Raw genomic sequence first — 24,012 nt, 5'->3', positions numbered from 1 at the left:
GTTCTTCTGCAAATAGAAGTGCCTAATACTGCTTTTAATATCAAAATATTATTTTACTCATTTGGGACGTCATTAGGTTCATTATGCTCTACATAACCAAATTTTTGGTACTTTGGTTACAGATGGGTGATTATTCATTGACATATGGAATTTTCATTGAAAGACATATTTTGAGACTCTTGTACTATAAAATACGTATCTGTTTTAGCTCACATTAAAAATAATATTGCAGCAGGACTGACTTACTAGGAAATCATGTGTGCTTATATTTAATGTGTATTTTAAAATATCATATTTTATGTAATGCACAGTAAACTAATGCTTTAACATTTAGCTTGACAGGTGTTTAGAAAAAATCAGAAAAAACAGAAAGTGACATGATGAAAATTCAAGCAAATACAAACAAGATCTCTTTTGCTCTGGGCATTCTATGTAGATACCTAAACTATGCTTAAAAATGATGAAAGACATACTTACAAGGTCATAGTTATAAAGGGGCTGACAAACTTTTTCAAGTATGCCTAAGTATTTCACATTATCTTTTGCTTCATTTGCTGCATCTGTGATTCTGGCTTCTAACTCTCGCCACATCTAAAGGGAAAACAGTACTGTAAAAAACTTCAAACTATATCTTTAACTTGCACTGATTTGCCAGAAGTAAATCTTGGTAAATTAATTTTTAAAAGCCATTGTCAAACCAGGCAATAAAAGCTACTTTCATTTATGATAATTTTGTCTGAATGTCTAGTTCTTTCTCTTAGTATATTATGCACACCAGCATCATACCTAAATTTTCCTCTCAATTCTTCTCAGGAAACCTCTCTAGGGTGCAATGAAACAAAATAAATATTGCAAGCTTTGTCCACTACAGCAAAAAACAACATAAAAAAAATTACCTGTAGTATTTTAGAATGTCCAACATTCAGCACATTAATGACAGCTTTGCAGTCTGGTCCTTTGATCTGCTCAATAATAGAATTTAATTTAGCAGACATAGATTTCCAGTGCTGTAGTTCAGTCAGTGGACCTGAATTATCAGCTTCTCTCCTCATCTGCTTACTCTCAATCAGAACCTACAACCAATTTGGAAAAAAAAAAAAAAAAGAAAAAAAAAAGAAGAAGAAGAAATGAAACACTGAGGATGCTAAAAAGGAACATATTTGCAGTTATAGACACATGAAAAAGGATACTTTTTCCAAATTGGAACCGAGGTCTGAACTGCACTTAATCATATTCTTAAACTGAAAAGAAGGAAACCAATATGTTTAACTGATGTCATTAAAAGGGTGAATCTCTGCATACACCTGTATTTTTCTTTAATCAGAATATATGGATTGAAATGCTCCAAATATAACTTCACATGTAAAAAACTTGAACTATTTTAACAAAAACATTAAATATCAATGTCAAAAATGTACTCATTTGTATGTTGATAAATGCATTATATATCTTTTACATTTTTATTCTCGTGAGCTAAAACCACTAAACACAGTATGCCTTTATAAGTAGAGCATGTCCCAGTCTACACAGACTGTGTACTTTGACAAAGGGTTCTGTGCTTTATCACAGAAGTCTCAGACACTAATTTCTGAGACCTTACCCCACAGGAAGATTTACACAGGATAAATGCCCTACTGGGCCAGGTCAAAGATCTTTGTAAGAGCAGTATCGCATAGCATGACTGGCAGCAGAAAATTAACAGGTAATATGCATAGAGTATACCTAACTGTACACAGCGCGGTCCTCACCAGTGTTATAACTCCTGCATCCTTCTGTTCTCTTCTTCTTACTTTTTTTGTATCAGCTGTTCAGAAACCCTTACTCTTGCTAGACTGTAAGTTCGTAGGGCTTACAGACTACCTACTTATGCATAGAAGTGAAGCACTTGTATTACTCAGGTGGTAATGCAGCTGAAGTCTTCATCTAACTTCATGCAAGTCTCATATAAATATCTATCTCCATATTGGATTGAAGTGTTAAAATAACAACCTACCTGCTCAATTTGTCTATACCATATCATAAGTACTTCCTCTAGCTGGTGAACCTCATCAGGATTATTAGCTGCTGCAGCTACTTTCTCAAAGGACTGGAGTTGAGAAAAATTAATGTAATCTGTTACTTCCAACTCAACAGTTCCTTCAATGCTTATCATAGCCCCTGGGAAAAAAAAATAAAGTGATTGCAAAGCCAGACCAATTAAGACTTTAAAATTAATTTCTGCCTGTGTAAGCAACTGAAATTTGGGAATATTCTGCAGTCACTGTTATTTCAACATAACAGCCATTTTACTGGACTCATATAAAGCAGAAAATTACTATATATTAGGTGTTTCTTCCTAAAAGCAATATATCAATGTTTTCTTCAGTAAATAATCTACCCATGTATTTATTATGCAAGTAATTGATCATTTAATTCTTCCTTGCAGAATGTGAAAAGTTCCATACCTATGTGTTACAGCCTTTAAATGGAATTTCTTAAGGAGAATTCCTCTAGTTTGGCCGCTTCCTAAATGCAATGCTTACCCTCTAGAAATGAAATGTATCTCTTAATTGTTTCCACGAAGTTCTGTTTGGTTTTTGTATCCTTTTTGCTCTGACTTAAAGCACCCCAATTACTTGTTTTGAGGATGGCAGGGAGAAAAATCTTTTGTATCATATTCTTAACTCCACGTAGGAGTCCTTCAGTGGCATCCAAAACACCAAAGAATATATCCTGCATTGTAACCAAATGATTGTTAGTAATGCAGTAATTTAGGATTGAAAGAGTCATGTAAAATCTGTGTTTTTTTTTTTATAAAGGCACTCCAATGCGCCAATGAAAACTTTAACTTAAGGAGACAAAATCCTTTCAAAATACTGATACCTCCCTCATGACCATAAGATTCTGTTTTCAATTAAAAAATGCAAGTCAACAATAATTTAATACAGTTATAAAATGCTGTCCGGTTACATTTTCATAATTTCATTATTATTTCATAATTTTAGTTATTTCCCTATCACACAGAAGTTTGGAAATTTTAAAATAGTACACAATTAAAAATATTCTAAATGTCCCCATCTACCATTAGGAACTGAGTAAAAAGATGTAAGTAGCAAAAATGCTCTGAATGTACATATCTGAAAGTATTTTAGAAGCTATTATGTACATGAAGGTATATTGCTATGGATCAGATTAAATTATTGTCTACTCTCCAAAACTAAACTTTACAAGTTCTGACTATATTTAATATTCCAACATTTTAACTGTCCTTCAAGTCAGCAAATGTTAACATACTTCATATAACAAACTTCCTAAACATAAATTTCTCATCACTTCAATGAATTTAATGGAAGAGTAATATTTATGACCAATATTGAGACTCTTGATAACGACAGATCTTATCTCTTACTTCTAATAGTGCTTTACTCTTTTCTTAGCTTCAAAAAGAAATAAAATATTTTAAATATAAAATATAAAGTATATAAATTAGTAATGGCTTTTCTGTCTGAAGAATTTCAAATTATATTAATTAGAAGATACAAATACAGGGCTGATTCTAATCAATTTACAATCCCTTCAGCACAAGTATTATGATGTGTAGTGATAACTGAGAACAAACCCCATGCTCATCTAAGAATTTGTCTTGTAAAGCAGAAAAACCCATGCTACATAATCTACATACGATAAATGTGCATTTCACGCATTCAAAGACACATAAAATAAAAAGGTACAAGTAAACTTTTCCTCTCCTGGTATTTGCAATAAAGTCTTCTCAGTGAGTCCTTCTACCTTAAAGATTTTGATGACATCTAAAATGTACTTAGCAGCATTAAACTCTTCAAAAATAGCAAGGAGAAATTAACCTAAATGCTGACTTTAGCAAAAGTCCTGTAAAACACTGAATTCACAAGATAGCCTAGTATTTGCTGAAGTAATAAAGCTATTCACTGTCTACCCAAAAGCAAAGCAAAGAGCATGGGAATAGCTTAACATTCAAAAAACACAGTTACCAGAAACTTTAGTTATATGACAGTAGTGAAACAAATAATGAAACAAAATAGCTACTTCTGAAGTATTTGTTTTTTTTTAATGTATGAAAGAATACCTCGTGTATAGTTTTTACATTTATAGGGTGGTCATTCTTGAAACGAACAAAAAAAAAGCATTGTCCTATGAATTTGTCTGGTGTATCATCCACATACAATCGCATCATTTTACTTCCTTTTGCAACTCCTGGAATTGTCCGACCACATTCTGAAAAGCATTTAATACGTGTTACTACTTTTAAAAGCAAGGATACTATAAAATTATTAAATCAGCATAGTGAAATAAAATTCAACATAGAAATAATTCATTTTCTTCTTTTCTAAGAGAACGAAAACCAGCAGAATTCATGGCTGTAATCGGCCACACATTTAAAAATCTACACCAAAGATGTAATGTCTTACAAAGCAAATCTGGTGCATTGTACTGTGTTGAAATGGGAATTTGCTCAGGCCCATCATTCTAGGTTAACTTGCTGGTGACTGAGGTACTTTGTTTATTCACATGCACCCTATGAGGCAAGATATCACGCCTAAGCAAGAAAACAAGAAAATATGAAATACCCTCAGGACCTCTGGGGATCACTGTATACAATTTGATTATTTTATAAATACTATTCTATAAATAGGTAAGGTAACAGCATGTTAATTGCTTTGAGAATCATTAGGGTTTTTAGACATTACATTTTAATTCTCTACTGATCATGTGAAAATGAAAAAAAAAATCAAATTTTTATTTCAAACATTTATTTGTAATAAATGCAAATTCATACAGGTTTTTTCAAAGTGCTTTCTAATGAACTAAACAATTTGACTTGAAGCAAACATTTAAAATATGAATTGTCAGTCCTCATTGCAGAAGGCTGCAAAATTATGAACAAGCGAAAAACAGGTTTTATTCTGGAAACATTAAACAAAATTGTATCTGCCTCTGCTAACATCATTAAAAATTTACCTATTCCTGGTGCTTCTCCTTCTTGATAGAAAATTTTTAATGCTTTACTTCCTCTCTTGGCAAAAAAAGAACTAAAGGCTTCCAACTGTTAAATCAAAAAGTAAATACTTGTTACTCAAAATATTTTTATGTGCCCTTAAGACAAGCAAAAGTAATTTGACCATTCCACTGTTAAAAGTTTTAGTGGCATGTAATGTTTATCCTCAAATACTGTGAGGAGTTACAAAACAACATTATAATTATTTCAAATATTGCTTTCAAGTACTTATCTTGCTCACAAAGGTGGCCTAGTTCCTAATAACTCTAATGTTTTTGGTCCTCTCCAGTAATGCAGAGACACTGAAGGATATGCTGTCACTAACAGAATCTGTAAGTCTCAAGTATCAAATAAAAGTTAACTAGTCATAACAGACTTAGAAATACACACAGCAGATTTGCAGTACTTGATACACTTTGCTACTGCTACTCTACCCCTAAATGTAAAAGATGAATTTGTAAAAGACGAGTAACATCACACTTGGGAATTTTAGTGTGGAGACATGAATGGTGTTAGGAAAATGAGTGACACCCAAGTGGGACAGTATTTAAACTTATTCTTTTGAGAAGACAATGTTATGTGAAAATAAAAAAACTAAAAGCAAGCCAGCTCTAGAAATGCATGCTGCGATTTCATTTTGTTTAATAGGCGGTAGTGAATAACAGGGTTAAAACTGAGAAAAGTACAGAAAAAAATCCTCCCAGAATAAAGAAAAAATGGTAAACTGCTGAAAGGGTAGCGACAAAAATCAGAAAAAGATTCACTACTACAAAAAGCACTCCAACTTGAGAGGAAGAGAAAGTAACTTTTGGTCTTCTATGATTTTACACAGGAGGCATGACATGAGCTGTGTCTCTATGTCTACTTATTCTGTAAATAGCTTTCAGTCCACATGGTGCGAACATTCACTGTCTGAATACACAGACAGGCTAATGCTCTAAAGAGTAAAACTTAACTCATGGATGTCAAAGACATGACATGTATTTGGGAGTTTACTAAATGAGAATTTGTTAAAGGACAATGTTGACACAGCCTCAGGAGTCTAAACTGTTTATAAATAAACTAAAACTGGAAAATTTCCAACCATAAGAAATTTTCAGATGGTCCTGGTGACAGGACAGGAAAAAGAAAACCAACAACAAACCCATGAAGTTAAGGTGATCTAAAACTATATACCATTTAGAAACTGTTAAAAAAAGAAATGTTAGCTGATTGTCAACACTTAAAGCATCTCTGTGTTGTGTAAGCATATCAACAAACATATGGGACAGACTCACCGAAGGGGCATCCAAAATCATTTCTTCCACAGTTTCTAAGTCTAAACCTAGCCTGATACTGAGAACTTCAAATATGTATTTATAGGAAGCATCAACTTTTGTCTTTCGATTTTCTCTTGCTTCTTTGTATTGAGCCTAAAGCATTAAACACATCTTTCAAGTTAAAAATACACAGTGACCACAAGAGTGACCTGCTACTTAACTCGCAACTAACGCTAAAATTTGTCTTGTACACTACATAACTACCCTGCTCTTAAAAAAATCTAAATTTTCAGAGATTAATATAAGAATGAATTATTAGAATTATTATAAAATGTGAAGTCAATTCTGAGGGTATGTCAAAGAAAAGCAAACATTAAATATACTACTACTAGTTTTTAAGATATTTGTGTGAAATGTTAACTAGTTTTATTTTTCACAATCAATATTTCAATTTATTATACTAATCCAGAAAGGCAGCAACATCAATTTAAAACCAAAGCATCTAGAGTGGGTAAATATTTGAAGGAACTAAGCTGGGTACAGCTTTGCTTCAGGGTAAATTATTCAGCTAATATCTCCTGTTTCCTTCCTCTGTTACTTTAAAATAAAACCTTAAAATACTACAAACACAGGAAACAAAGACTCATTTTCTACCAGAAATCATTTAATAAAAGAACTGAATATAAACAAAAAAGAAAGAAAAAGAAAAAAGGAACAACAAATACAAACTGAATTTAGTCAACTGAGAAAAGAACCAGAAATTTATTTTAAAACCTATGGTTGAATACTAAACCTGTTTTTCTTTTAAAATTTCTTGCAAGGACAGAGATCCATCAGTGCCCCAGCAAAATCTAGACAACTTTCGGCTTGCAGCAGAAAAAGAGTCTAGGGAAGAGGAAAAGCTTGTTAGGTTTTGACTAAGGCAAAGAGATCTGGATGCAGTATCTTCTAGCATAAAACTCTCTGCACTGGGAATAGGGCTAGCCACTTCTCCACTGCTTAAACTTTCTCTGTATCTTTTTCGTGCCCCCTCCATCTTGAAATCTGAAAAACAAAATAAAAACAACAAACCAAAACCATTTACAACAATAGAGATTTTTCAAAACTATCTATAAATATATACATATATATAAACTTAAATGTGTTATTCAGTGTGCTCAAATCTACACATGGACTGAGGGACTAGTCTTAAAGCACTGTAATCACCACTACAGCGATACCTGAAGTCCCTACTTCAGGTCTAATTTTTCCTCAAAAAGTAGCTTGTTCAGTTTCACAGGGATGTTGTATGGAAGAAACATTTTATAAAACAAATGTTGACATATACTAAGGTTATACCTAGGGTAACAGCTGAAACAAAAGCACAGAAATCACTATTCTATTCAGAGCACTATTACCATAAGGATTAAAACAACCATCAGGAACTACCGGGTAGCTCTTAAGAAGCCTTAGGGCAGCCTGCTATACATGTAATTGTGTTATATACCCTCCTAGATGCTATTGCCTGATTCAGGATATAGAAAAGCAGAAGTGAGATAGACATGAAAAGGCTGCTGGTGCTGCACTATTAACTCCTTATTCTTGCCATAATTAACTAAGTGAGCATGGTTCTCTGAACTCTGGCATGCAATCACCTGTTACAGAAAATGTTAATCTCTTTCTTAAAGTAAAAATACTAAGAAAAAAAAAACGCAACACTTCAGCAAAGTCACAAAACAGGGAAAATTTAAAATTAGATTAACTCATGTTAATCTGACTGGTTTAGTCATCTCTAAGGTTAGCAGGGGTACTTTCCATGTCAACATTCAACCTGGAATAGGTTGGTTTTTAATCCTGCATTTTAACTGGTTCTCTTGGCAGCTGACACTTTCTCCTAAAGCTCTAGGTGAGAGAGGCGAGACTGCCACTAAAAACAAATGGCTTTCATTAAAAACAAAGACTACATTGTATCCTGGTATCTTCCTTGACTCTCTAAACATCTGTACTCAAGATGCCTGGTGGCTCATATGAGGTTTTCACACTTTCCAAAAACCAGCACGAACTCCAGCCGGCTACCTATCCTAGTTATAACAACAGATGTGCCTCCAGGACCTGTTTATGCAAGAAAAGGAAGTCTGGTTTCCAGGACAAGTCTCAGAAGGAGGATCAGGAGGGAAAGCAGAAGATTTCCAAGTATGGAGCACCAGAGATACTGACTTCTGGCTATCTTCTGAAAAGCCGAGGTGACTTAACCGGCACTTCTGCTTTGGTAGAGATAAGCAGGCGGCGAGGGGCACCGACCTGGCTAGAGCTATGCCTCAGAACGCGGGGAGAGGGGAGCACCCCCCCAACGGCATAGCCGCCTTCCGCTGTCGCTTTAGAAGGCAGGGCATGCGGTCCAACGCCTGCCGCGGGGCTCTGGCCAGATGAAATACCGTTAGCGGGGATGCCGTTAACGGGAGCCCGTAACGGCCGCGGCAGAGCTCGCGGTCCCCGCACCCGGGCGGCGCTGGGCCAGGTGCGCGGCTCGAGGCCTCTTCCCACCAGACCCGGCCCTGCCAAAGCTCGACCCGCTGGCCGTGACGGGCAGCGAAGAGCTCAGCGCAGCCCGGTGCTGTGAATCCTCTTGGCAGGGTTGGTATTACATGGCGCCTGTGGAAGTTACCGAGAAACGCATCCCGGATTCTACATTGCAGAGGCGATTTCACCTCAATTAAAGTGTACTTTTATTTATCATCCCCCCCCCCCCCCCCACCGTGTTCAATCCCTTTTTTCTGGCGGAGTTTTCGGAAAGAAAGTTTCTTTAGACACGGAGTAGTTGTTTATACCAAGCGCCATCAAAAAGAGCGCACAAGGGGGCTGTAACGCGCCGAGCCGAGTTTCCAACCAACACAGTCACAAATCCCCGCTCCATCCGAGCTGGGCCCGCTATCGGCGCCTCTGCAGGCGCTGGTCCCGCACCCTCAAGCCTACGCGCAGCAGCTGAAGGGATCCCTCCTCAAGTGAGCGCGGGAAGACACATGGTTTCACGCCACTCTCCACCGAATTAATTCCACAGGCAAGGAGTTTCCTTCCCTTTGACGCATATGGAAACGAAGCGACAACACCAAACCTCACCAGGCACATCCGCGCCTATCACCAATGAAATGCAGGCGGGGCGTAGCGAAGCAGAGCACCGCCTTTCCGAGAGAGCTGTCTCCTCCTTCTACTCCTCTTCCGACATGGCGGTGCCGGCCGAGCTCAGCGGCCTCAGGGATGAGGCGGCCTATGCCGCCTGCTCGGAGCCGGATGCCAGTACGAAGGTAGGGTGAATGGGAGGGGGGGAATCAGAGTGTCCCGTGGTTGCCGGCGCCTGGCCTTGCGGCGGTGCCGCCGGTGTCTGTCCGTCCCGATGCCCTGCATTTTGCCCAGCGGACGTGCGGTGGATGGGAGGCGGCATGGGGGAGCGAAAGGGGTGGCCAGGGCTTGCCGGCCCAACTAAAAACGTACCCCTACGTTTTCATTTTTTACTAGGATACTTTGTAATTGCATTTAAGGTGTTCTGCGTCTGTCTTGTTTGTTTTAAATACATCTCTTTAGTTACGCTACCATTTGCTTTATGTCCACTTAAATTGTTAGCCCTTGGCACATAAAGTTATCTCATGGCTTTAGGAAAATACCCTCCTAGAATTGCAGGCAGGTTTTGAGGCCAAGACTGCCATCAGGCTTGACAGAAATTCAACATCTGTGCAATGATATAATAAACTCCTGAATTTAAATGCTCTGTCTGCAGTGAGGTCTGATGTCAAATATGCATGTGCCAGCTGTGCTCGCATACAGAGTGGTTCATGTGCAGTACAGCTCCATAAAAGAATAGTAAAGAATTATTCTTTTTTTTTTTAATAACACTGATAATATATGTTGAGTGATACCGCTAGTAGTTTTGTTTTAAGCATTGTGTTACAAAGGCATATCTCTTCAAGACAAATCTGTATGCATAGGGTCGGGACAAAAGGTTTTATTTACACCTAATGTACCACTCTGCTTGTTACTTCTAAACCTGCTAGTTTTAGATTCATTATTAACTGGCATCTTTGTTAATGCCCATAAATAAATTCTGGTTGATGTATGAATAATAAGTATTTTTTTCCCCAGGATTTTTTATTCCAGCAAACAATGTTAAGAGTAAAGGATCCTAAGAAGTCACTAGATTTTTATACAAGAATTCTTGGAATGACGTGAGTAGAAGTTGCATGCCACAATAAGCTTGGGTTTGCCTACTGTTCTTCTGAGAAGCTTTTGTTATTTTGATGTAATTATACTAATTGGTCTCACAACAGTGGTGCCTATCAGCTGATGCTCAGTTGGATAGTCTGGCAGTCTCTGAGCACAACACAGTTAATGCTTAAGATGCAGATGAACTAATATTGGCCTTGACAAGAAATTTCTTAAATAGGTCACTAATTATCAGTGTACAACTTGATTACTTTCTCCTCACTGAACCTGCAGCTAACTGGTAACTTTTATGACAGCTCTTACAATTGCAATCACTGCTGTAAATCCTGGAATTAAGTTTTATGCTTATTCTCAGAGGTGGTTTATGATCACCTCTGGTCATAAGACAGTAAGGCAGTGGAAGCTAGAGACAAGGTCCAGACTCAGCCTTTTGAAGAAGGCTGTTGGGAGGCAGATGCAGTAGCCTAATATGTTTAAGCTAGGCTCTTCTTTGCACAGTATTGACATTTGAAATGAGTTATTTCAAATCAAAACTTTAACATATTTTTAAACATCCTGAAATGAGTCCAGATTAAAGAATCTGTTTCTACTTTAGTGAAGATGTGAGAAAATAAAAATGAAACTAAAATATAAATTAGATTAATTTTGCATGCGTGCTTGTTCTGGCTAAATATCCTACATACAAAATGTTTACAAGTATTTTTTAGTTTATGAAATTGTCACATACGTAATGGATTTTATCATTATACCTAGCTATTGAAATTGTAAAATTAATTAAAGGTATGTTTGTGTTTTAATCCTGCTGTGTTCTTAAACTGGTCTGATGCCAGTCCATTCCTTAGACTTGGTCAGTTTCAAAGTAAATATTTTTATTCCTTGGTAGTATTTTAAAGGATAAAAACAAAGATCTTCCTGAGGAAATACAGACAAGTAACAGAGTGGCAACCTCAAGATATGAGCTTTTGTATTGGCTTTGAGATTCTGTTACTGATAGTTTTGCTTTTAAGCATCCGATTTTCTTTTTTTTTTTGATTTTTTTTTTTTTAATAGGTTTATAGTAGGTTTTGGATTGTTTCTATTTTATAGTTAAAAATGTAGCTATTTTAAGATGTGGATTGCAGTCAGAAAGACACAAAAAAAACCCCAACAAAAACATGGCAAACTTGTTCCATGGGGGAAGCACCTTGGTTTATTTGCAAGCTATCTGATTACCTTTTTAAGTCACTATTTCAAAATATTTTTTTGCTATTTAGACTGCTTCAAAAATTTGACTTTCCTGCTATGAAGTTCTCACTCTATTTCCTGGGATACGAAGATAAAAATGATATTCCAAAGGACAAAACTGTGAGAACAGCTTGGACTTTCTCTAGAAAAGCTACACTTGAATTGACACAGTAAGTATTAATATAGTGGGAGATAACATTTAGCTAACAGTGATTAAACAGAAGTGGATGAGTGTAAATCCTGTTGGAGTGAATAAAAAAATGTAATCATTACTGTGGGGAAACATCTTCACTGTTCTATAGCTTTAACATATGGCTGAGATCTTGGATACTTGGCAAGCTTAATCTTTCCCTTTTCAGAGCTCTTTCAAATAGTGAAAGTGAATAGTGGTACATAAATATGAGATAATGCTTGCTATGTTTTGAGTATGCGTAGGGAAGTTACAGAATTTAACCGAAAGAGGTATTAAGTCAAAACATACACTTACCATAAAGGGGACAATTTGGTTAATGTTATTAATCATTGTAATTGTATAGGAGGTATCTCCCAAATACTCCATGGTCTTGCTTAACCTCAGGACCACTTGCTCTCACTGTTTGTTCCCCAACAATGGCTAGATTCATGCAGTGCAACCTTCTCTAATCTGAATGAGACAGAAGAGTTTCTGATTCATTCAGGTATAGAACCTGAATATTAGGGCTGTAAACATGACTAGATTAGAACTGGATCCCTAGGACCTGTGACCAAGGAAATTCTTGATAGTTTAATGAATGTAGCCAACAGCTGAAATTCTCTGGTTTCTTAGGAGAAAGAACTTACCCTCCTGAGGAAGCTGAACATTTAGGATTTGTTAATTTTGATGCTTTTCTTCAATGTGTAATAATTACTTCTTACAGCAACTGGGGTACTGAAAATGATGAAAATCAGTCTTACCACAATGGAAATTCAGATCCCCGAGGATTTGGTAGGTCTTTAGTTTTGTGTTTGTAATTTTTAAGCTTTGGTTTATTGTGATTACATTTTTTTTCCTTGGGGAAAAATGGAACTTTAAATGATTTTTAGAATTGCATAAATTCTGTACATGCTGTAGCTTTTTTTTAAGAGAACTGTAGAGAAAATATTCTAAGCTTGTGTCATGGTTTAAACACAGCCATTAACTCAGAACTATGTAGCTGCTCGCTCCCCGCTCACTCCCCCCCCCCTTCCTTCCCCAGCTTCCGAAGGGATGGGGAGGAGAGTCGAAAGAATGTAACTCCCACAGGTTGAGATAAGAACAGTCCAGTAACTAAGGTATAACACAAAACCACTACTGCTACCACCAGTAATAAAAATAAGGAAAATAACAAGGGGCGAGAATACAATCGCTCGTCACCCGCCAACTGATACCCAGCCTGACAGAGTAGTGTTCTAGCCCTTCCGGGTAACTACCCCCAGTTTATATAGTGGGCATGATGTGCTGTGGTATGGAATACCTCTATGGCTAGTTTGGGTCAGGTATTTTGTCTCTGCTTCCTCTCAGCTTCCTCTCCTCCCTGGCAGAGCATGAGACTCACAAAGTCCATGGTCAGACTAAACATTCTGACCAGCAACTAAAACATTGGTGTTATCAGTGCTGTTCTGAGGCTGAAAGTCAAAACCACAGCACTGCACCAGCTACTAAGAAGGAGAAAAATGACTGCTGCTGCATGGATGAAAAGACTACTAGTAGGTTATTTGAAAGAAGACATATCAGCACAAAGAAAGAAGGGGACTTCAGTCTCATCCTTTATGTCTCTTCTTCCAGCATGTATGCTGTGAAAGATTGTGAAAATGGATAAATATGTTTCAGAGTAATAAGCCACAGTTACACTTTTTATAAAAAAAATCTAATCCTTTGGCAAGCAAACCATGCTAATAGTAACTACAAAATGAAGAATAGTAATTGCTCTTTTCTTGTCAGAGTATCATGGTGTTTAGACTGATTTACATTTGGATTTCTATTTTATAATCCACTAGTTACCCATTTTAATCTGGAAGGAGAATTCCAGTTGCGTGTAGCAGTGAGGATAGTATTTGTATGGCTCAATTTGGTATTTTGAGTGTTTGAAAGGTCACTGGTTTGTGAAATAAGTTTGGTACTCCATCTAGCCACTTGACATTTAAAGCTTCTGAATCAATTTGTAAGCTTAGGCCTTGCATAGTGTTAGTCTCTACAAATACAGCATTAAAAATAGACTCCTTGTCCTGTTGAACTAAGCAAATACAACCAAATCCTGTTATGTGGTCATGCTTTGGGAAAATACAGATAAACCAGTGATGGAGAACCTTATTTTTTCCTACTCTAGATAATCTCATCTAAACAATATGAGCTACTTGAACTCTAAAGTTCCTATTTTAAAAGGCATTATCAAAAAGACAACTTTCTGAAGTTGTATAATGTTAATATCCTAAGTGCTCCTCTTTCTGGAAGCAATGTTTGTTTTCTATATCTTACGTGAACTGCAGTATGCAAACTTTTTGCAGAAGGTGAAATGCTGAGCAGACTGTTTCCTGGAACATCCAGCAGCACTTACAGTGAACTTCTCTCTTTTTATCTTGTTGCACAGGACACATTGGAATTGCTGTTCCTGATGTCAATAAAGCTTGTAAGAGGTTTGAAGAACTAGGAGTGAAATTTGTGAAGAAACCAGATGATGGTAAGTCTTGATCAGAAATACAAGTAATTTTTTTTTTCCTTTGTTTTTAATATATTATGTCTAGAAGATCTCTCTTGAAAACCGGGTAAGATATTTTCAGTTGTTGTCATTCTTAGGTGCTAGAACAAGTTATCCCAGCACCCTCTTACACACTGGGCAAAACTGAAATAGATCCATCTTGGTAAGAATTGTGTTATAGCTATGTGTCTTCTGCATGTAGTCTGACCTTCAGTAAAAGAGTTGATAGTTTATACTTCTGCCTAGAGTTACCACAGAATTTACTTTACCACAGACCAGATTCACACATCGCATCTGTTTGGTAATTATCATATGAAAATAAGATGACTTGGGAGATGTAACTACTCCCACCATTAAAATTGAGTAATTCCTGACTTCTCTGCCTATTTTTATTTAATACCACTTACTAGCTATTAGCATTTTAACTGTTCTGTCAGCTTTCACAGAAATAGCCTCATTAGTCTATATCACATTTGACTTGTACAACTTTTAGTAAAAACTGCATAATGTTTAGTTCAAATGCCTAGAGACAATGTCTATTTCAAAAGCCTAAAATGCAGAAATTAGTAGTGAGAAGTCTTTCATTTTTCAACTGGATTCTCCTTCATGAAGAGACCTTATGAGAGTTTTAGGACTGATGTATTCCAAGTGGACATCTAGTACTTAGCAGCATGCATAAGTTTTAAATACTTCTCCCCGGTTATAGAAACTAGATGTTTGCCTGTAGTAAAGGTGGGTTGTGATGGGTTTTGTTTGGCTCTTGTTTGGTTTTGTTTTGCTTATAGATTGAAAGTAGCATTAGTACATGAAGCTTCAGTTCACAGGTATTGGAATTGATCTAGATTCCTTGCTAGAGGAATAAGAACAAGTAAAGCAATTTTCATCTTACTCACTGTGCTCTCAGCTGAAGCAAATGGTACAAGCATAGATGAAAACTTAACTTGGACACAGATTTATTGATATAAGAATTGAACTTCATATTCCCAGCATTTTAAAGTTTCTGAGCCCTTTGTAATTTGTTCAACACCTGAACCCTGGGAAAGGTGATACGAAAGATTCTGATTTTGATTCTGTATTTCTGCACAGCTCTAAGTACATAGGAGGGGAAGTTTACACTGTGAATGGAATAAATCACAGGAAAACTCTTAAGGCAGTCAAGGGGGGGCAGAGCAAAAGCTGTGTTTTAAAACGAAGAAATAAAATCAAAACAACAAATGCCAAGGAGGAGGAAGAAATTTTGGAATTCACATTCATTGTCGATCAGGCTAAGAGACCTAATGTTATTTTTTTCCCAAAATTACTGAATCAAACATCTATTGTTCTCAGAAGTTTTTGTAGTTAGAATATACTATGAGTTAGGTTGGTTCTGTTACAATAAATAGCCTAATAGAGCAAGCATAATTAAAAATGTGTGGTTAACATTTTCAGATAAAATCTTAAGCTGTGCTATCCTGATCTACTGTTGAAGAACAATTTTTGGGGACCTTGTTTTAATCTGTGATATTTTTTCCAAACAGTAAAAGTTAAAGCATTCCTGTCCTGCATTTCTCTGTTTTATGAAGTGATGCAACTGTGTACTATAAACCACATTGGGGAGGGAGGGGGAACAAACAAAAAACAGAAACAGAACTTCAGTGTGAATACAGGAATGATAGGAGATGAACAGGGCAGGGGAACACAGGATTTTATACTGGCAAAGCCAGTTCAAGAAAATTATGTCAAAACATCCTGGAGAACAAAAATGCTATTTAGAGGACTAATACTTACAAGGGCAATCGATAAAAGATAGAATTTCAAAGTGACTTTAAACTACAGCTTTGTAGATGGACAGTTTAGCATACAAAGATCTATTACTGATTTCAGACTTAGCTGTCTAAATTCAAACTCATTTTTATGCAAAACGGGGAAAAAAAAAGGAAAAAATATTTTTTCAAAGTAGTCATATTTGACATTAAGAATTAGTCATGTAGTCTTAACTTCATCTTGTTGCCTTTTTCCCCCTCACAGGTAAAATGAAAGGACTTGCATTTGTTCAGGATCCTGATGGCTACTGGATTGAAATTTTGAATCCCAATCACATGGTGACTCTCACTTAGTTCTAATGAAGTATATTATATGAGACTCTCACTTTCAGTCCCCTGGAGAAAATCTGTAGCAGTGTTTATGAAAATCTCACTTAATGAAGAGGAATCAGTTGTGTTCAGAATCTCTTAAAACTATCTCCTGGGTCCTTGCTGTACTTGGATTCTTTTATTCCTGTCCTGTGATGCCACTTCAGTTTGTTCCCAATTATGAATACTCAACTGTTTTTTTTGGAAAAGCTCATACACAGATTCTCTTCTTGAATATTGATTATGTTAATATTTCACCAAGCCCTATCAAAAGATACATGATCAGAAATTCCCTGGCTCTCACACCCTTAAACTAACAACAAAACAAAAAATCCTTTGTTGCTACTGATGAGCTTCAACAAGGAAGAAAAAAAAAATACACCTTCAGAATATTTTTTTTTAAATAATGTCAACACATCCTGAAGGCTTCATGCACTATATTGTAGAATATAAAATGTAGAAATAAAACGTCAGACTGACTCGAGTACTAGTATGTTTATGAAAGTCCTTATCTTACTTGTATTTTATCAGGCAGAACTCTTTATGGAGCAGCCTTAAGCAGCCTTGCCTAGAACAAGATACTTTGTGGAGGCAATAAATCAGTCCAGCAGAAAAAAATCAGTCTTTCAGCTTCTGGCTGCTGATTGACAGGCAAGATAAGAGGTCTCATAGTTGCTAACTTGCCTCTTGCTCCTTCTTGTCTCTTCCAGTGCTAGACAGAACTTGCTCATAATTTTTATTTCAGTGAAAGTCTGGGGCTATATTTAATTTAAATGCTGGGTACATTCTGCATTAGGAAATAAAAAATGAGTGCCTGAAAAAACAGCTTCCTACCAGTAGTGTCCTCACAAAAGCAATGATGGTTACTGAAATGGTACCTGTAAACAGTAGGAAAACATGCAACATTTACGTATGTTGCACAGAATATTTGAATTAATGCTATTCCTCCTGTTACGAATGATGTAGACCATATCAGGTTTTGAAATCCTGTTCCTTCAAGAAAAAAAAACAACTCTTTGCCCTGTCTTACTATGGCTTGAATAGGCTATTATGACTAGTTAATGTAATGGCATTGCAATTCACTTCCAAGTAAAGCATTAGTGAAAACTACAAAATCACTTTAAAGGAGCATGACTTGTTGCTTTGCTAATTGTTGGAATCCTAGATAACTGAAAAGTTGTTTGGTTTGTTTCGTGGATTCTTACTTGAGAAGAAATCTGGTTATAAAAGAATAAATTGGGAGTATGGTAGTGAAAATAACTGTGTGACTTCCTTAGCAGGATGTTTTATTAACTTCATGGTAATGTGCAGAATTAATAGGTCAGTAACTCCTTGGCTTATAAATTAAACCAGAAATGTAGAAAGTACTGCATGTGATTCCTACTGTGCTAACACAGATGTTAATGACTTAAATGCTGAGTGTTGCTGTCCCGTCTCATCTGAAAAATCCTTAATTCTGTCTGCCTCATCTGAACAAGATAGCATATATGAACTCAATAATTTTAGAGCTCCACACGAAAAGTAATTCATAAAATTAATCAACGATGTTTACCCTTAGAAAATAAGTGAAACAGATTATACTTTATTGGAGCCTTAGGTGTCGGAATAAGAAATGGGAAAACTCTAAATGAAGTTGTCTAAAATTGAGTTTTATTTGTCAGTACATGTGTCATATAAAGCTTTATGACCAAGGGGTTGGCAAGAAAAATCTCGGATTTTTACAAGCCTTTAACTTGGTGATTCTTAACAACCTAGTGTTCCATTCAGAATTGTTTCACTATACTTAAAAGCACAGGTGTGCTTTGACCCAATTGTATGGAATCCAGTAATTAAAACCCACATAGTTTGAAAATCTGATGAGTAAGTCAAAGGGTGTGCATACATAGGTCAGTGGAGAACTACACGAGGGGAAGCGGACTATGCCAAAGGTTCTCGTTAGTCCTAAAATAAAAGCACTCTAAACATGTTTTCGAGTCTTGGAATGGTCCCTGGGTTTAAGTGCTTGGCTAAGCATAGCCATTGTGATAGATGATGAAGCAATAAAAAGGAAACTAGTAAAAAAACCACTGTCATCTACAAACTAATTACAGCAGTATCATGAAGTGGGCAAGCTATGGGTTTAGGTTGTCTGGTGTTACTTTGTTTTTAAAGTCACTGCTGCTTGCCATACTGAGAACTAATTAACCCTGGTACTACCAGTTACAAAATCCAACAATAAGCTAGTAAAGAAAATCATTAAGTGATTATTCTTTCAGCCTGTACCAGATGTTAAAGATTTTAGCTGTAAAAACTGTTGAAACTCTTCAGTGTTCTTACTGAGTACAGACAATACTATTTTTACTTCTTCCAAGGTAACTCTTCTGCCAGATAGTGTGGAATTATATAGTATGTAGTGCTTTGCCACTGGGAGAGCCTAAATTTAGCGATGTGCAATACAGTAGAAATTAATCTAATGGTCACGCAGAGAGAAGCCCATGTTCTTACAGCCAGTAAGAGGTTCCGTTACTCAGGACAGCAGAATACCCAAGGAATGGCAAGAGTCGGGCAAGCACCACGCTAGGCTTAACCAAAGAAAACGTGCATTTTGAAGGTAGCGGAGCAACAGCAGGTGGGAACGCGGGGAAGGTTAAGTATCAGCTGCTGTTTGAGAAGGGCTGGGGGTACTTCAGCACCGAACAGAGTGCTAAAGTCCCCGCAAGACCCGCTGTTGCCCGAGGCACAGATGCGTGTACGATAGCCACCGGTAGCATCGCGGGCGCACCGCGACTTCACCCCTCGAGTGGAGACGCTCTGCGGGCGTTGCCGCCGCCATGGTCGCTCTCCCGCCTCACCAACCGCATCGCCCCTCCCGCCGGGCTCTCCCCGCAGTCCCGCCGCGAGTGCGGAGCCCCGCCCGGCGGATGCCGCTCTTCTACCAGTCTCCCCTGCTCTGTGGCCGAGCGCCCGTGACCGGCGGAGCACGGTGACGCTGTGAAGGCACAGTACCCGCTCCAGCGGGTGCTGTCGACGTCAGCACGCAGGACGGCTGCCGTTGCTAGGTGACGTCAGCGCGCCGGTTGACGTAGCGACGGCGACGGAGCAGGGGGTGGGGGCCTTGTCGGCGCCGGGGCTGGTGAGTCCGGGGGGGAGGGTCGTGGTTGGTGTGTGGGGGTTGTGTTCCTTCTGCCCTTGTGGAACGAACGGGTCATGTGGCTTCCCCGCCGTGGAGCCGGCGGTGGCTTCCACCGTGCGAGGGCGGGGTGACTAGGGAGCGGGCCGAGGAAGTGCTGCGGGGAGCAACTGAGCTCTCCCGGCGGCGGAGGGGCCGCACCTGAAATGCCTTTCTGTGGAGGCCAGGGTAGGGGGCGGCTGGGCGGGGAGTGCCTTTCGGCTCGGGACGTGGATCTAGGGCCGTGGCGGCCCAGGCCCTGGTTTCCTGGGCGCGACCTTGGGCGAATCGCTCTCTCCCGGCCGCTCTCTCTTCTGTGCTGATGGGGCGATGTCCCTAGTTCACCTACTCACCCACCCCCTTGCCCGCTCGTTCTGGTAGTGTGCTGGGGTTTTGTGGGTTTGGTTGGTTGGTTGGGTTTTTTTTTTGGTTGGTTTTATTTTGTTTGGGTTTTTAATAGTATTTTGACGCTTTGGTAGTGCACACAATATTTTCACAGGGTCTTAGTACTTAACTACTCTTGCAAGTTGCATACTGCTGTAATTCACTGAAATTCCTTTTGACTTTGAAGAAGCTATCATCAGGCTTAAAAAAAAAACCTCAAACAAGCGCTGTTAACCTGTTAGCAGTATGGCTGTAATCTTGCTTGCCCAGCAGTGTTCTTCGTTTGTGTTATTGTTAAAGCTCAGCACACAGACCCCTCCCAAAGCCCGATGGTGGGACCACTTAGTTCTGTATGTGTGTTAAGATTCCATTTGAGCCAGTTCACAAAGCAGGTGTATTTGGCACGTTTCCTATTACAACTCTAAATCAGGCACTTGAAGTATAGTGTCCTGTTGGGGTCTATTCACTCATTTATAAATAAAAAAAAAAAAACAAAAAACAAAAAAGCTGACCAAAGCCACAGGAATTTTCATAAATGGCATTTGATTAGATTTTGATAATACAAGTCAATTTGATAATCTACATCACTTGTAGGAGCAAATATTGATGTATTACATGTTATTCTCCAAAACAAAGAGCTCTTCTTTGCTGGACTGGGATGCGGTTACTTTCCAGTGCATGAAGCTACCTAAAAATATTTTTTTTTATTTTCTTCTCCTGTATTGCTCCTTTAAACATACAGTTTAAAGAAGGTTAGATTGTCTTTTAGGAGAGGATTCATAGATGAAGGTATCATCTGTTTAGTAAATTAAATACAGTTTATTTTTCCTGCTGGCATTTATGATGGGAAGAATAACAATAATTTGTACTTGTTGAGAGAGACTCATTATGTTACCTATGTATTTAAACAAATAAAGCCTCTAAATTCCTGTATTTCCCCACCCTACAGTTTTGTTTTATTGTTTGTAAAATTGAAAGCTTGCACAGGAGAAAGATCTGCAACTGCCTTAAATAAAACCCCACAACCAAAACACAGACAAAATCCCCATATCCTTTAGCTAGAAATTCTAGTGCTATCATTTAATGCTGTGAGGTGTTTTCCCGTAGAATTGTGGGATTTTTTTTTAAGAATTTATTTGCACAAAAATTTTAACTGAGAAATACACATCTTGCTCACTTTTGCCATAGGCTACATGTCGCCAGTTTCTCGTGGTAATTATTTCATGCATTGTTTCAGGAAATGATACAGTTGTTGCTGTGCAGCTGGATGTCACTGAATCATGTTTCTATGAGCTTGCTGTTCAATCTGTCTGTTCAGCATGGCAAAGAACCCTAATTTTCAGGAAGCTGGCCATCTGCCTACAGGCTATGTCCACTGTAGATCTTCAGACAGCTTTACTGGTGAGTGGACCAGTGCATTTCCTTGAGATTCTGACTTGAGAGTTTAGTAGTTTAACTGGGTTGTACTGACTGCCTTAATACCTATTTTATGGATGTGTTAATAAACAAGCTGCAGTTAATACATTGTTCTTTGTACCTAGCCAAACTTATTCCTTCTTTGCTGTCAGAGGGATGTATCTCTGAGCAGAACGTGAAACATTAGCACTACAGCACTTAAGTAATGGGAATGTGTTTGAAGATGAGCAGTGCATAACTTTTAACTTTCCATATGCTTTAAGTCGAAACATTTTTGGTACTAAATTATTGTTTAGAATGCTGTATTTGAATGGTGTGGTTATTTATCATTAATGAAAGTTAACATCTGCTTTTCTTTTAACCCTTTCACAACAGAAGGGTTGGAGATGAGACTGAAAAGTTCTGTGAATTTAATTTACTCGATCTTTCATATTCTATGTCTGTAAATTTGTACTACATTGATAATGTTATTTTTTTTTATTGGATAATAAGTGCCAGAACATACTTCCCCCCCCCCCTTTCTGTAACAGTTTTCACTCATAGTCAACTTTGCTATTGTTATTTAGAAGTACAAAAGAGCTTCTGTAGTGAGGGTTCCGACAAAATCAAAGTATTTACTTGTGTTATACGCTGTGTATGTTGAGATGTTTACTAAAAATTTCTATTTTGTAATATGTCAGCTTATTGTACCAGAACTTAGGAGCACAAAATATTTTTGTATAAAAAGATGTGTATGTCCATTACAAAACCCCCCAAATCACACCCCACCCCCCCCCCCCCAAATATTTGAAACGATGGTAAGTTTTTACAGTAGCTTTACTGTCAAACTTACCATGTTCAAATATATGGTAATAGAAATTATAATTAAAGTAATATTTTGCTGAAATTTATTTGAAGCAAAATGTTATATGAAGGAATGAATTGCAAAATAAAAATAGCCATGTAAGAGAATCTGTATTATCTTGCAAAGTACAAGCTAGATGATGAGGTAATTAAGTCTTTCAAGGGTATGAAATCATACAATTTTTAATTCTAGCAATCGTCTGCTTACTTGCATTTATTTCTAAAGTTTCAATTGGCTTATCAGTTATGTAAACTTTTTTCACTCAGTTTATATGAAAAAAGAGCCCCAACAAATTATTCATGAACAATTTCTTAAATTCTTTTTTCTGCACTTGGTATAAAAACAACTCTTCCATGTTTCATTGAAGCAGCACTGCTTTTCAGAGGAGTCTTTAGTGATAGCCCAGAAGTGGTGAAGGAGGGAGTGACTGAGTGCTGGCCTTTATTGCAGGTCTGGTTTGAGACTTGCTTAGTAAAGATGTCATTGAGGTTTTGCTGTTGTTGCTGCATTTTCTAGATCATGTTCTTATACACTGTAGCATGTTACAGATTACTTACTAAAAATAAATACATCAATCTAAAAACTGGGGCGGGGGGAATGTGTGGTTGTTTTTGAAGCGATGACACATCGTGTAATATTGCGTATTACCTTATGTAATAAATACCATGCCTTGTTTTTCACATGCTCAGTGTTGAAGATGGCCACCAAGAAGCGTGTCTTCCAGTGCGGTCTTAGAAGTGATCTGTAGGCCTTCTGACTTAACAGATGCCTTTTGAGTTTGTTGCAGCTTTAATGGTGCCTCAGACTCACTGAAAAGACTGTTTTATTTATTTCTGTGTCATGAGCAAAGCTGCAGCAGGTGACTCCTGAAGCAGTTAATTAGCTCTGAACATCTCCTGGAAATAGGTTATGGCTCTGGCAAGAGGCTCATAAATGGTCTGGTCTTTTATTCTGAACGTGGTTTAATGTTCTTTGCCAGGAAGAATAAACACCTGTTTTCTCTGAAAGGTGATGTCCTTTGCTGATAGAAAATCCACAATACAGACAAAACTTGCATTGGAAATGTATAGTACTGAACAAGTAAATGGGTTTGAATGCTTCTCCAGTAGTTGCCCGCGGTATTCCAGTGTAGTAGTATTACAATGCTAGTGTTGCCCACAGAAAGCGTGTAAGGTACGTACATGGTTTCATGAAGTCGCTGGTTTCCAGCACTTCATGTCATTCAAGCATATGAAAGGCTCCTCAGCCAGAGGCTTTTAGCCATCCTGTATTCCCAGTGTTCAACGTTTGTGTTTGAATCTGACAATTTATAGTATATTGTACCAGCAATTCGAAGAGCATTAGATATTGAAAAAATTTGTCTTGCATCTTAAATACAGGGGTTTCTAAACTTTTACTTTCATTGTTTTCTGTCATTCAAGGTCTTGATGGTGTCTGTGTCAGTCAAAAAGGACTGATGTCATCGACTTACTAGCACATGTCACCAGTTCAGGCTTTGCACTCTCCTGTACACGGATTCTTGTGTAGAGAGGGAGAAGGAAGTGTTCTTTTGATTTTGTTTATTTATTTACCTGAAATGAAAACAATTTTCCCTTGAACTTTTCACCCTATTGGCACATGTCAATATCCACAGGTCCTGGAAACAAAGTGTGCAGCTGATGTCGTTCCTTTATCTTTAGCATTGTTAGAGTCTGTTCGTTTTATGTAGGCAGTAACTGTTCCTAT

General features: G+C 37.7%; 3 protein-coding genes across 8 annotated transcripts in view; 2 read left to right on the top strand and 1 right to left on the bottom strand.

Annotated features, from left to right (window-relative positions):
• The window catches only part of DNAH8 (dynein axonemal heavy chain 8), a 138,979-nt gene extending 131,670 nt beyond the window's left edge, over positions 1-7,309 (bottom strand). The window contains exons 1-8 of one of the 2 annotated variants that reach the window (XM_057415386.1): positions 7,067-7,309; positions 6,292-6,426; positions 4,978-5,062; positions 4,085-4,233; positions 2,523-2,712; positions 1,994-2,157; positions 897-1,073; positions 478-591 (exon numbers count right to left, since the gene is read on the bottom strand). In XM_057415386.1, coding sequence (XP_057271369.1) covers positions 478-591; positions 897-1,073; positions 1,994-2,157; positions 2,523-2,712; positions 4,085-4,233; positions 4,978-5,062; positions 6,292-6,426; positions 7,067-7,309 — 1,257 coding nt within the window. Of the gene's footprint in view, positions 1-477; positions 592-896; positions 1,074-1,993; positions 2,158-2,522; positions 2,713-4,084; positions 4,234-4,977; positions 5,063-6,291; positions 6,427-7,066 lie in introns of those variants that run through there. The other variant, XM_057415387.1, reaches the window with a different exon arrangement.
• Positions 7,310-9,413: 2,104 nt separating this feature from the next.
• Positions 9,414-16,932, top strand: GLO1 (glyoxalase I). Of its 3 annotated transcripts, none has more exons than XM_057415390.1 (6): positions 9,414-9,554; positions 10,387-10,469; positions 11,721-11,861; positions 12,588-12,655; positions 14,277-14,366; positions 16,392-16,932. In XM_057415390.1, exons 1-6 carry the CDS (start codon positions 9,474-9,476, stop codon positions 16,478-16,480), a joined length of 552 nt encoding a protein of 183 aa, XP_057271373.1. In that variant the 5' UTR covers positions 9,414-9,473; the 3' UTR covers positions 16,481-16,932. The 3 variants fall into 3 exon arrangements, with proteins under 3 accessions (XP_057271373.1, XP_057271374.1, XP_057271376.1); XM_057415391.1 differs by having other exon boundaries at positions 9,415-9,546; XM_057415393.1 differs by having other exon boundaries at positions 9,420-9,554; positions 14,277-14,389.
• Positions 16,933-19,559: 2,627 nt separating this feature from the next.
• Positions 19,560-24,012, top strand: part of BTBD9 (BTB domain containing 9) — a 184,930-nt gene continuing 180,477 nt past the window's right edge. For all 3 annotated transcript variants that reach the window (XM_057415465.1, XM_057415464.1, XM_057415462.1), the window contains exons 1-2: positions 19,560-19,607; positions 21,265-21,428. In XM_057415465.1, coding sequence (XP_057271448.1) covers positions 21,347-21,428 — 82 coding nt within the window. In that variant the 5' untranslated portion in view covers positions 19,560-19,607; positions 21,265-21,346. The remainder of the gene's footprint in view (positions 19,608-21,264; positions 21,429-24,012) is intronic.

Source organism: Pezoporus wallicus, unplaced genomic scaffold (genome assembly GCF_028554395.1).
Source record: "Pezoporus wallicus isolate ANWC-B61680 ecotype Strahan unplaced genomic scaffold, APGP_CSIRO_Pwel_v1 contig_5352, whole genome shotgun sequence".
NCBI classification, from domain to species: Eukaryota; Metazoa; Chordata; class Aves; order Psittaciformes; family Psittacidae; genus Pezoporus; species Pezoporus wallicus.
The sequence above is the reverse complement of the archived record's forward strand: the minus strand, read 5'-3'. Positions and strand labels throughout refer to the sequence as shown.

What these genes read in the sequence shown, in the direction of transcription:
- GLO1 (XM_057415390.1), top strand. Translation starts at nt 9,474, where the DNA reads ATGGCGGTGCCGGCCGAGCTCAGCGGCCTCAGGGATGAGGCGGCCTAT. An exon ending in AGCCGGATGCCAGTACGAAG is followed by an intron (nt 9,555 to 10,386) that starts GTAGGGTGAATG and finishes TTTTTTCCCCAG; the next exon opens with GATTTTTTATTCCAGCAAAC. An exon ending in TTCAGATCCCCGAGGATTTG is followed by an intron (nt 12,656 to 14,276) that starts GTAGGTCTTTAG and finishes CTTGTTGCACAG; the next exon opens with GACACATTGGAATTGCTGTT.